Source organism: Myxine glutinosa, chromosome 6 (assembly GCF_964187855.1).
Source record: "Myxine glutinosa chromosome 6, kmMyxGlut1.1, whole genome shotgun sequence".
Classification (NCBI taxonomy): domain Eukaryota; kingdom Metazoa; phylum Chordata; class Myxini; order Myxiniformes; family Myxinidae; genus Myxine; species Myxine glutinosa.
Genome location: NC_136266.1, coordinates 33557500 through 33570570, shown reverse-complemented (window position 1 = coordinate 33570570; position 13071 = coordinate 33557500). Strand labels below are relative to the sequence as shown.

At 47.5% G+C, this 13071-nt stretch overlaps 1 protein-coding gene across 1 annotated transcript in view; it reads right to left on the bottom strand.

Moving 5' to 3' along the window:
- LOC137429356 (uncharacterized) overlaps nucleotides 1-11142 on the bottom strand; it is a 73008-nt gene extending 61866 nt beyond the window's left edge. Inside the window, exons 1-2 of the mRNA XM_068119309.2 lie at nucleotides 11011-11142; nucleotides 10261-10850 (exon numbers count right to left, since the gene is read on the bottom strand). Of these exons, the coding sequence (XP_067975410.2) occupies nucleotides 10261-10848 (588 nt within the window). The 5' untranslated portion in view covers nucleotides 10849-10850; nucleotides 11011-11142. The remainder of the gene's footprint in view (nucleotides 1-10260; nucleotides 10851-11010) is intronic.
- Between the last annotated feature and the right edge of the window lie 1929 nt (nucleotides 11143-13071).

Below are 13071 nucleotides of genomic sequence, written 5' to 3'. Positions count from 1 at the left end.
TTATAACATAAAAAAAAAATTTGGTCAAAATTTGGAGCGACCGAAAATTTGTTATAACATCCCAAATTGAAAATCGTGCCATGGATAGTCAAGGCGGCGGGATGCCGGTGGGGAAACTAGAAGAGGGGTTAGGGGTAACCCAGGACCAGAGGGAGGAAATGGAGGAGAGCAATGGTGAGGTGGTTGAGGAGGTGTCAGGTGCACAAAATGGCGCCCTCGCGCACGTGGTTACAGCGGCACCAAATTTCGCCGCGCCCGCGACCGTAGCAGCGTCGCCGATGGATTAGGGCCTATTCATGCTGCAAATGCGGGCCCTCATGGAAGAGAACAGGGGGCTGGGAGACCAAATTGGAACAATGAGGGACGAAGCGAGGGGTACCAGAAACCAAATGAAAGAAATAACTGAGGAAATGGCGAGGGACAGAGTCGCATATGAGGTAAGGGAAGCGGAGAGGGACAGAGACCGCGGGTTGAGCGAGCAGGTCCCAGGGGTGCACGAGGAGGTAACGCGGGTCGAGAAGCACTGGTTGGGCGAAGTGGAGGAAAGCGCGCGTACAATGACAGGTATAGAGATCGCGACTCGGGGTATGGGGCAGCCGGCGACCACTGAGGTAGGAGAGAAAATTTTATTAAAGCCAACGGCCGTTGAGGTGGATAAAGAAAAAGCAATAGTGGGTATAATTGAAATTGAAGAGACGACGGAGGTAGCCCAGGAATTGGAGGAAGGAATGGATAAGGTGCAAAGTCTGAATTCACACCTTGATGCTGTGCTCATTAATCCCTATAAAGATTTGCAGGTGTTGGTGCAGGGAGGAAGAAGAACCCCGAAGGTGAGACGGGCTGTGCGTGGTGCCGGGAGATTTTGTAAGAGGGGGTTTGGCTCGAAGAGAATAGTCGCGCGATTGGGGTCAATATGGCACCCGGGCGTTGGTGAAGGGTCCCGTGTGAGTGGAAATGGCGCGCGTGTGAAAAAAAGTGTGCGTCAAGGAGTGGGTGTGTTATAAAGTGTGGGAGTGAAACCGAGTGCGAGCGAGAATGCACGTCGGGGTGTACGGAGTGTGACACGAGGAGTGAGTTGGTGGTGGAGCGGGTGCGAGGATGCACGTATGGGCTGAACGGTGAGGGTGTGCGAGGAAGCACACCTGAGTTGGTTGTGGCGCGAGTGCGAGGGAGCACATCGGAGCGCGGTAGTGGGTGGATGCAAGAGTGCACGCCCATGGTGAGTGGTACGGAGTACGTACCGAGGGAGAGTGCGCAAGACGGTGCGTGAGGTGTGTTAAGGGAGTGTGCGAACGGTGAGTGTGCGCGAGAGGTGTGGTGTGTAACAGGGAGTGCGTCGGTGGAATGGACGGAGTGTGGGGGATGCACTGGAGGCGTTGGAATGCCGGGTTTTGTGAGTGTCAAAAGGGTCGCGTGTGAGTGTGGGCATGCGAGTAAGGCGTCGACGTTGAACGGGGCAGCGTTTAGGGCGACGGATAGCCGATGCGAGCACTCGGGGCGCGGTGCGCTTTGTTGGATGCCAGGCCCGGCGCGGATCGATGCTGCGTCGCTTCTCTTCGAAGCATCATTGCCGATTCGGGCCTGGCCCCGCCCTGCACGGTCGAGTCCGGGCCTTGTCGGGCGAGGCGACCGGTCCGGTTCAAGGGCGAGTGGGAGGAAGCGGAACGGTGCCCCCTCGCGGGGACGGGGTTCCGACCGGGCGAGCCTCAGCCATCGGGCCCGGGACCGCAAGGTACCGAGCCGCGAAGATGCGTGGAACCTCGGCCCGAGCATGCCTCCTCCCCAGAGTCGTGAATGCCGGACGGATCCAACCAAGGCGACCAAACCACCCGAATTCATTGCTCGGCTTTGCGAAGCCGAGTTTTGATGATGTGACGACGCACCGAGGCTCAGATAAAGCGGACTGTGATGATGATGATAGTGTTTTTGATCCGAAATTTAGAAAAGTGAATAGAATTGGCAGTAATTGGAAAATTTTTGATTGGTTGCAATTGGATGAGCCAAATTGGTAGTGAGAGATGCCCGATGTGGTGGGATGGCAACTTTGCCATCTCTCACACCGGGGGCAAAGGAGCACTAGTTTTATGGGGTTTATGGCAGTGAAAACTAGCCCGGAAGGGTTAGGATATAGTGTGTAGGGACCTAGAGATTGACAATTAGGTAACGTTAAGGTTTAGGTAGTGACAATGATACCTGTAGTGGGCACGCAGGTAGATTAGTTTGGATTATAATGACGAGGGAGTGCAATAGTTTAAAGGGGCGACTGGGAAGCGCAAGTTTCAGAGGGGAGTAGTTAGATGAGATGATGCCGTGTGTGTGAGGATCGAAAGTGTATTGAGCAGGGTATGAGTAAATGATTGTAATTGTGAGTTGTATTGAGATTGCACAGGTGTGCAACTGAACAGGTGTATGGAGCAGTGTATGACTGAGTAGTGGTGATTGCGTGTTGTGTTGACCAAATGGTCCAGGAAGGAAGGAGGGTGCAGGTGGCACCAGGTGTGATTGCACAGGTGTGCAACTACAGGTGAATGGAGAACAGGTGTATAGAATAAATGGTCTGGAGTATATGGAGTATTGGAATGGATGGTCGTGGAGTGAGTATGGGGGAAACTGTGGAGTGGAGTGGATGGTGCGAAGGTGTGGATGGGGGAAAGGAGGATGGACCCCATCACGAATACCCGGGGAGGGTAGTGTAAGTGTTAGGTAGAGGGTACAGGTAAATTGTGGTTGGATATTGGCATCTGTGGTGCGTGTGGAAGAATAGTGCTTGGATGGGTGCATTAGTGTTGTGGAAATGGCTGGGCGTGTGGCCTGTTAGTGTGTGTAGTTGTATGGGCACTCCACCACTGTTAGGATGTCGGCCAGGTGAGGCCGCAGGTGGGCCCTGGGAGCCGGTAGTTGTTGTGGATGGGGCCCGAGGATCCGGAGGACGGACCCGGGTAGCCCAGTGCCAGAGGGCACCAAGGGGTGACAGAGCCAGGAGGGGCCTTCCCCAAGTAGATAGGTTAGGTCAAGGAGCTGGGTAAGCTCGGGTGGCAACTACAGTGGTGGAGGTGTGCAGGTGGGTAGACCTGCTGGGAGAGCTACACGACTCAGCCCTGAAATTGTGCAAGGGCACAGGGAGTTGCATCGGGGGAGTGAGACCCCAAATTGAGGAAGCACCACAGTTTGGTCAATGGGAATTTGGTTCTTAAAACTGCGTAGAGTAAGATGGCCAATGGTTTGGCAGGGAAAGACCCCGGGTAGTGTAAAGTGTGTTAATGTCATTCAGAGGATAGTTAGGATTAAGAATCTCCTCGCACCATCTACATCCACTCACCTGCGGTGACGCTACTCCACACCATGCCATGGATGTTTTGTTATTTTATTATTTTGATGCAAATGTTTGGAATGTGAGACGCATCATGACGTGGGTGTGACATGGTGCTGATGTTCCATCTCTTCCTCCTTATGAGGATTGATGATGAATTGGGTGATGGCAAATTTTGGTTAGAGGGATTGTGGAGACGAATTTGGTATAGGAGAAATATGGGGAAGACGTGACTGTAGTGACGGATTTGTAATGTGTAGATTTTGTACATATGGGGTAAGGGCAAGGGTAGAGTAGGTGACGGGGGGGGTGACGTACGGTAGGGACGAGCTTTTCTCCGCTCCGTCTCCATACGCACCTCGCCTTGCATTGCCTTTATTGATGTGTACCCTTGAGACCTTACCCCTCGCTCATCTGTCTTTTTCCCCCCCCTTTGTCTCCCACATGAGGACTGTATGCCACTGGGCGCCGAGGGGAGCGTGCGTGAGTCCGCCATTGTGCACCCGAAACTCCCGGAACCAGCTGTCTGCATCGATGCACCACCTTATGGACCACATGTCTGTGGCTGAGCACCACTTATGGACCCCATGGGTTGGGGCATGGCCCCTCTGCTGGAACCGGCCATGAAGGCCCGAGATCTTGCTGGCGGACCTTGGTCACAGGGCACCGATGCCCCACAGGTGAACTACACATAGTCGGCCCTGTGGGCCATAAATAAAAATGGACACGTTCTGTGCTTTTTATTATGACAAATAGGCCGCCAGCAAAGAAGATGACAACACCTGGAAGATAGCAATAGCCAGCAGAGGGAGCCGAAGAGGAAGACCAGCACCAGGGTTTGTTTGGTTATTTTTATTATTGAACTGCAATGACTGTGCACCGATTGGTGCTTGATGGTGTATTGGTGCGTTTTAGGTGCTTCCTGGTGCATCGATGCAGAGCAGACTGTTTCCCCCCCAAAAGAACAATCACAGGTCCTGGGTTGCGTATTGTAAATAAAGTAGAGTCATTGTAAATAATGCGCCCCCACCATAAATGTATAGTTTGAAGACCATTCCGCAATTCGGTTAGCTGTGGGCGTGAGTCTGTTAGGTAGGGTGCAATGGAGCAGCGGGACATATTTATTTATGTTTTAAAACTGTCACACTCAGGGTCAGGTTAAATGTAGAGGGAACTGCACCTACGTGCCACACTAAAAGTAAAGGTAAGAGGCCCGGGACGTGCCTAAGAGGAGGAGGGTGCAGTGTTGTGGATATGAGGATTGTGGTTTTTTTTTTGTTTTAATGTGGACCCTCCTGCCTCCAGTCTGTGTATAAAGGTCAAAGGTCGTTCCGTAGTTATTTCATAAACATCCACCAGCCAATCATAGATTTCCTCCTTGTTGGTAGTTATTTCCTTATTCTGTGTATTTGGCTAAGGATTTGTCTTCCATTAATTGACACTCCATTGCACCGAATTCAAATAGATAGATCCCCTTTCATTTTCATTTCACAAAGCCTCAATTGCCAACTGCATTCACCGCGACTCCATTAGCCACGAGGTAGGCTTGGAGAAGAAGGGGGAGGAGCTGCCGAATCCTGGGCGTGCCCGCCCATCGTCATCAAGGGTGGAGCCAGAGGGCCCGGGCCGACCAATCAGGGCCAAGGCGAGCTCACCGATGGTCGTGTTCTAGAGGCCGGCGGCTTGATCGCCGGCGGGGATATAAAAAGCATGCGCAGAAGTGCGAAACAAGAAGCGCGGGGAAGCCTTTGACACAAGTGCGAAACCAGAAGTGCGCCAGAGACGGCAGAGGAGTCCAAGTCCAGAAGTGCGAAAGGAGAAGTGCGCCAGAGACGGCAGAGGAGGCCAGGTCCAAGTGCAAAACCAGAAGTGCGCCAGAGACGGCAGAGGAGCCAAGTCCAGAAGTGCGAAACCAGAAGTGCGCCAGAGACGGCAGAGGAGTTCAAGTCCAGAAGTGCGAAAGGAGAGTTGCGCCAGGGACGGCAGATGAGCTTAGAGTCCACCACCACCACCACCACCACCAGCTTGGAGTCCACCACCACCAGCTTGGAGTCCACCACCACCAGCTTTGAGTCCACCACCACCAGCTTGGAAACCACGCAGTTTCGACCCGCTGCGACGCGGGGGCCAGATTGCGGTGGCATCGGTGGCCGTCGAGGTCCCGCCCGACATCCCGTGCAGGATCAAGCTCCAGCTCCGGTTCCTGTTGGACCTTCCTCTCCTACCAGTCCTTCCATTCCTGCCTGCCATTTCCCCATTCGTGTGAGTTTGATTGTCGTCCGTTTTGTGTGTCTTGTCCTGGGTTAATTAAGACTGTAGGTAAGCTAGCATTGCACTGTGTCTCCTTGATTTCTTCTGTAAATTATTTTATTATCTTTCCTTCTTCCTTGGTTTCTTTGGTCCTGTACATAGTAATAAATTATATTCGTATTGCAAACCCTTTTTGTCTTCTTCTTCTTCTTCTTCACATCCGTGTCGTCTTTGTCTTTTCCTCATTGAATATCTGTGGCACGATTTGGCCAACGTTTCAGGATCGGGTCTAGTCATTGTAAAAACGGTTCAGGCCGCGGCGCCATCCGCTCAGCAAATTAACATCTTATCCGCGGTCCGTAACAGTATTTTTCAAGCCCTTTGTTAATAACATCTAGATTACTCTGTATTCTTGGTTGGATAAATCTTTCCTTCCACTTTAGGAGTGTAATGTTGTCAATGACCATGCATCCAGGCAAGTGGTGAAGATAGCCTCTTCCGCCTCACTCACAGCCTCCTCCACCTCGCTCGCGGCCTCCTCTGCCCTTCGAAGAGACCGGAGTCAAAACCTCCCTCAAAATGCCGACGCAGCAAATGCTCCAAAAACACGCAAACCTTTTTGCACCAAAATGGCCAGCGTCTTTCTCGAGCAAAAGAAGATCACGCACTCTCCCTCTTCACTCCTGAGAGCCAATCGTCTCCTTCGCCTCCCAGTTCCCCCTGCCCACATCCCACGGTCCAATCATGTCCGTCGGGGCATGGCCTCACAGCCTTTCTTGACCGCCCACTGATACTCCACCTCTACTGAGCGGGGCCTAGTCCGATCGTGTCCTACCTGCTTGTAGTTGGCGGTAAATGTTGTTGTTTAAAGTAGGTGCATGGACGGCTGGAGCAGTAAAACGTAAGGGGAAATTTACAGTTGGTAATCACGCACTGGGGAAAACTAGCCTTCGGCCCTAGTGATAATTAGCACAACACCGCCCCCTGTGTGGTGAACATTTAAACAACCTCAAGCTACAGTTCCTTACTTGCTGTACATCGAGATTTCTCCTACACGTTACACAGTCCAAGCCATTAATTAATTATATCGTGCTACTTATCCTACGTATCCTTTCATCTACCCCCCATAAACGTAACAATACATATGTTTTTGGCCATATCTCTCTCTTTAAATGGTGAAAAATCGCTTTAAAAAACATTCTCATATCCGAATTAGGATCTTCAACAAAATCGAATTGATTCATCCTTATCACCCACTGAACCTGTCCACAAAGTTTCGGCCGAATCTGTCCACATTTTTTGAAGATATCCTGTTCACAGTAAACAGACAGACAGGGGTGAAAACATTCGGTTTTTGGTGGCGGAGGTACTTAGTCATTGTATCTGTATGCGCTCCATCATTGTCCTTGCACCACCGAATTTGGCGAGAGGGAGATGCGAAAGCGAGGGAGGTGCAAGAAATTTAGAAGGGGTAAGGCAACTTTTAGGCCACCCTTTAGATAATTCCCATGGCAGTTCAAATTGGGATTACTAGTTGTATATGTATACTCCATTATGGACACTAAATAGGCCATAGTACTATACAAAGGAGAGTTTGTGCTTTTTGGTTGGTACCATGGATTGATATTTTAAAAAAACATAAAATTCCGACACCTGTTCCTAACAAATATCTGTCTGTCTTAGTTTCATTTTAAGAAGAAATAGGTTGGACATTAAAACAACTAGCCATCCAGCATGATAGCATCAACATGGCAAAGTTGTTAGTTGTTATACCAAGTTGTTATACCATCAACTAACCATCGTCCTTGTGTTTTATACTTCTCCCACCCCCCCCCCCCCTTCCCACGCCTCCTCCCCCCAAGCCCTCTCCCTCCCACACATCTCCCTGCTCTTAAATGTTGGTGCTCTCAAGTGTTTGTGTGCTTCCCCTTCTCTTGTCTTCCGCTCCCTCTTTTTATATATTTTGTTTGTCTGGTTGATTTGTTTGTGAAGTAAATGTCAGCTCTTTCACGAGCCTCGATTCAGTATACAAAAAAAACAAAACGTTGAGAATCTAAAATGTCATTTCTCATGATAAAAGTGCAGGCTGGAAGTTTATTTGCTTGTGAGAAATGTCAGTTGAAGGTTTTTTTTCCCTTTTTCTTTGCATACGTTGTCGAAGCTCGTGGAAGAGCTAAAAGTTTCATATACATATACATAGGCTATTCTATCGGTCTGTCCCACCCTGTAACACAGAACTCCTCAGAGAGAAAAGGTGTTAAGTGAAAGTTGCTTCAAATCAATCCAAATCTTTGGGAAAATTATATTTGCTTTCAATCAGACAAAATTTAAACCCGGACGGTGTATAGACAACAGACCGCTGCCTCGCTCGCTTCCGAAATGGTTTTTTTTTCTTTGCTCTTATAAAATATATAACATCCCATTTTTGAGCTTCTTTAACTAGCACAAGAATAAAAGGCTTCCTTTTTTCCCTTATTCTTACCACCGTACCACATTTTTACCATCGGCTTCTGCTAGTTCATTATAAACTTGCCAGCCAAGTTATTAAAATTCACTGTTTCTCCTTATTTTCTCAATAGAGCTTCTTTAAAATACTTCAGAAATATTCAAAATCAATCTACAGACTTGGCATTTAATATGGAATTTTTTTTTTTCTTGACTTGGGTTTACTTTCTTAACTCAGTATATCAATCTGGTGAGTTTCTTTCACACTTTGGTGATTTATTTGTTAAAAGAACCATGTCACTGATTGTCTGTCGCAGCAAGAAGTCAACAACAGGATTATATCACAGGTGGCGTGGCAAAATGTACGGACAGGTGCATTTGACGATTGGCTTCACAGTCGGGTACACAAGGGTTGTTGCGTTCTGTATTAGTGGAAAACAACTGCTGCACGTCTCCAAAAGTTATTGCCGCTTCCTCTGGAGATGGTCTGTCAACTCGACAATGCTGTTTGTCATGGAGTGGTGGCTTTACGAAATTACGGCATGAAAGAGCGTGCTGTTGCTCGGCAGTGGCATCACTCAAGGTCAGGTGTCAAAGATCCTGTTACGAAATGCTCAGAGGGGTGTCCCTACACCAATACCGAGGCCAGGACGTCCCCGCAGAACCACAAGGAGGGATGATCGCCAGCTGCACCGGTTAGTCCGCAATGGCCGTACCAAGTCAGCTAATCGGCTTAGGGCTGAGTGGCAGCAACTGACAAATGTGCTTGTATCCAGAAGGCTAGTCAACCAACGACTGGTTCAAACAGGCTATCGTGCCAGGCGTCCCCTGAGAAAGCCACGCCCGACCAGACAACACCGCCAGCACCGATTGCAGTGGGCCAGAGAGTACCGTCAATGGCAGCCAGGACACTGGAATCACGTGATCTTCAGTGACGAGTCTAGATTTCTGGTCTATTGTCAAGATGGCCGCGTCCGAGTGTGCAGACAAGTGCATGAAGCCTTCAACAAAGATTGGAAAGTGCCAAGAGTCCAAGCTGGAGGTGGTGGGGTGACCGTTTGGGCTGCTTTTCATGCAGGGGGCAAAACTGAACTGGTTGTTCTGAATGGAAACCTGAACCAGTTCAAGTACAGGGCCATTCTGGAAGAAAGATTGCTTCCATTTGCTCGTGCAGCCTTTCGAGGAAACTTTGTGTTCCAAGATGACAATGCGCGGCCTCATCATGCTCGCATGATCCAACACTTTCTTGCTGACCGTGGTGTAGAGCATATGGAGTGGCCTGCCATGTCCCCGGATATGAATCCGATATAGAACTTGTGGGCAGAATTAACGCGTCAAATCGACCACTTGGACCAGCAGCCGACCTCTGTACATGAATTGCAGCAGGCTATTGTCACTGCATGGCAAGCGATTCCTATCCAAACCTTGGCAAATCTCGTGAACAGCATGCCTCGACGTGTACGTGCTCTCCTGAATGCTCGTGGGGGTTACACGAAGTACTGTAATTTTACTGTCCGTAATCCCAGTCGTAATTTAACTTTTGTTTTTGTTAAAAAAAATTTTTGGCTAATGTGCAAAATAAAGAGATACTTCTGGAAAACGCACAGAAGTTTAACACAGTACTGTCCATGAATTGAGTTCGATATCAGTTTACATCACTTTCAAGGATCAATTTATTTGTTTCGAAATGTCAAATGTGGTTTTTGTTTCTTTTAAAGGTCACGTTAACAAAATCTAGAATAATTTCAACATAATTCCAATGAACTTTTGGTTCTAAGTCATCTTGAAAAGTAAGTTCAGCCCCACAAAAAAATATTCCATATTAAATGCCAAGTCTGTATATCACTCAAACCAATTCAACTGAAAGAACATGAACCTCTCACTTATTTTGTAGTCCCCACAACCACTCAGCCTTCCCCCCACCCCCCTCCATCCCGTCATTTTGATTTTAAACATTTATTTCAAATAAGATTTATTTTGTATCTAAATTACACCCAAACCACATAAAATAGAGGGAGACCTGGAGAAATAAGGGATGTGGGAAGAATATGGGCAAGGGGAGGACACGTGGGGTGGACAAGATGGGATACAGTAAGCAAACTATTATTATTATATTATTATTTGGTAACATATGCAGGATTTGTAACAAAAATTCCGTTTTGTTTCAGAAGCGATTTTATAATTTGTGTTACAATGAGGAGAATAACCCATTGTACACAATGTGCAGAAACACATGTTCAGTATTATTGTCATACCTGCATGTTGGGTTCTTGTCCATTTTCACACTTCGTTTTAATGTTGCTGTTTTTCACATCATCTTGTACTTTTTCATCCTTTGTTGAGGAATGTTCACAAATTGTGAATTCAGCAATTTTTGACTCCTTTAAGTTTTCTTCCAGGTAAGACAGCATAAGTTGCAAATTTGACATCTTATTCTCCATCTCTTCAATTTTATTGCCTTGATTCTCGCTCTCCTGGCACATGGAGCGTAACATGACAGTTATATCATGGAATTGTTTCACACTTTGCTGGCCTTCACCTATACACATACTGGGATGACCTTTATTGATATTTTTGAGGACTTCAACTTCTTGGTCTAGGTTTTTCACATTCTGGTGTATGTTGTCCAACCTTTGGCACACATGGTCCTGCAGCTCGATCATCTTGTCTACCTTGCGTGAGAGTGAGTCAAGCTTGACATCAACTCTGTTAACTCCTTGTACTGCAGGTTGACGACCAATCCCCTGCAAACCACGACTGCCCTGGATAGCCTTGGCGTCGAATACCTTGGCCATAGTGTTCACCAGCCTCACAGATTTTTTTCTATTGTGGGGGCTGCTCATGTCTACAGAAAACATAAATATCACTGCCAATGCCAACAAACAAAAGCCGCAAAAGTTGTATTCATAATTACATTCTTACCACACTGTCAATGTCTGAATCTCATTCACACGTCAGCATAAATCCTCTCAACTGGTGACGTTTAGTAAATTTAGCAAACTTGCCTTTTCTTGTACACAGTTCCAGCAACTTCAGAAAAAGAAACAAGTAATTTGAAGGTTTATTCGCAGTAACTTTATGAGACCAACTCTACCCAAGCTCCAGTGAGCTCGTCTGAGGAAAGCGTTGCTTTTTCTGGATGGCCTGTTGGGTGGCAGATAATACCTTTGTGATAGACTGCTCACATGTCCTGTCTGGCAACGTGACAGGCATTCACATCCCATGAGCATTCCTGTCCCCCCAGGAAAACTGACACTCGGGCATCACATTGGTTGAAAATAAATCTTTCAGAGACAGTGAGATTACATTCGCATGCCAGGCACAGTGCGCACAATTGTTTTGTTGGTAGATTAAAAAAATAAAAGACAACCTATAGGTAAAAGAGGGGAACATTTGACCCATTGGAGCCATTATGCCTGCAGCATATCCACACCCCTGTTTTCCTACTTACTGAAACACTATGGCCTAAGCTTTTTGAGAGATCCAAGTGGTTTTGTTAATTTCGTTTACAACACAAGTAAAAGCAATGACCTTTCACATCATCTCATTTAATCCTTTTTAAAGTTCCTCTCCTTACAAGAAAAATACAAGTACCGGTAACTCTAGAGTTGATCGTTCCTGTTATGCAATGCAAATGTGTTTAAATCCATCATTTTCTTGTTTTAGTGTGAGTGCAGTCTATTTATCTGTTTATGATGAAATAAATCATAAATAAGCATAATCGAGTATTCTAGAAGCAAGCTAAATCACTCAAATTGTGCTTTTGATTAATGCTTGATATTCATAATGTGGAAGGTGGGAGGACCCACTGGAGTTGTGGGAGATATGTTAAAGGTAGCGGGAAATTGGGGTGAAGAGAATGAAAGAGATCTGCAATCCGGTGGTGAAAGCAGGCCGCATTCCAGTGGATTTGGAACTGAGTGCCCTCGTCCCTCTATACAAGGGGAAAGGTGACCTTCTGCTCTGGACTGTGGCTCGTATCGAGCGATAAAGTTATTGGAGCATGGAATGAAGGTATTGGAAAGGGTGTTGGAGAGGAGGATAAGGAAGAAGGTGAAGATCGACGAAATGCAGTTTGGATTCATGCCAGGAAGAGGAACGACAGATGCGCTTTTTATTGTGAGGCAGTTGCAGGAGAAGTACATGGAGAAGAGGAAGAAGTTGTTTCTTGGGTTTGTTGATCTGGAGAAAGCATTCGACAGGGTTCCTCGTGAAGTATTGACATGGGCATTGAGGAGGTTAGGAGTGGAGGAATGGTTGATCAGAGTAGTGATGGCAAAGTACAAAAGAGCGCGTACAGCTGTAAGGACGAAGGACGGGAACAGTGGTGAGTTTGAGGTGAAGGTGGGAGTGCATCAGGGGTCGGTACTAAGTCCACTACTATTTGTAACTATGATGGAGGTGCTGGATCGGAACGTAAAGGAGGGTTTACCGTGGGAGTTGTTGTATGCAGATGATCTGGTGTTGATTGCAGAAAGTATGGATGGACTGAAGGAGAAGATGAACAAGTGGAAGGAATGTATGGAGACAAAAGGTCTGAAGGTGAATATCAGAAAAACGAAGGTGATGGCAAGTGGTAAAGCATGTGGTGAGGTGGAAAGAACTGGGAAGTGGCCGTGTGCTGTGTGCAGGAAGGGTGTCGGAGTGAACTCCATTCAATGTACAATGTGCGCTGAGTGGGTTCAACAAAAATGTAATGGTTTGAGAGGGTCATTAACCAGTGTGGCAACTGCATTCAAGTGTAAGGTGTGCACAGAGGGAGCTGCAGATGGAGGAAATGTTGAGTTGGATCTTGGAGACGGCATGAAGCTGGAAGGTGTGAAAACATTTTGCTACCTCGGAGACATGCTGAATGGAGAAGGTGGATCAGACACGGCAACGGTTGCTAGAGTGAGATGTGCATGGAAGAAGTTTCGGGAACTGAGTGGCGTGCCGACGAGGAGGGGAGTGTCGTTGAAGCTGAAGGGAAAGGTGTGTGCTGCATGTGTGAGAAATGTTATGATTTATGGGAGCGAGACATGGGTAATGAACGTAGAGCAGCAACGAAGGCTGGAAAGGGTGGAAAT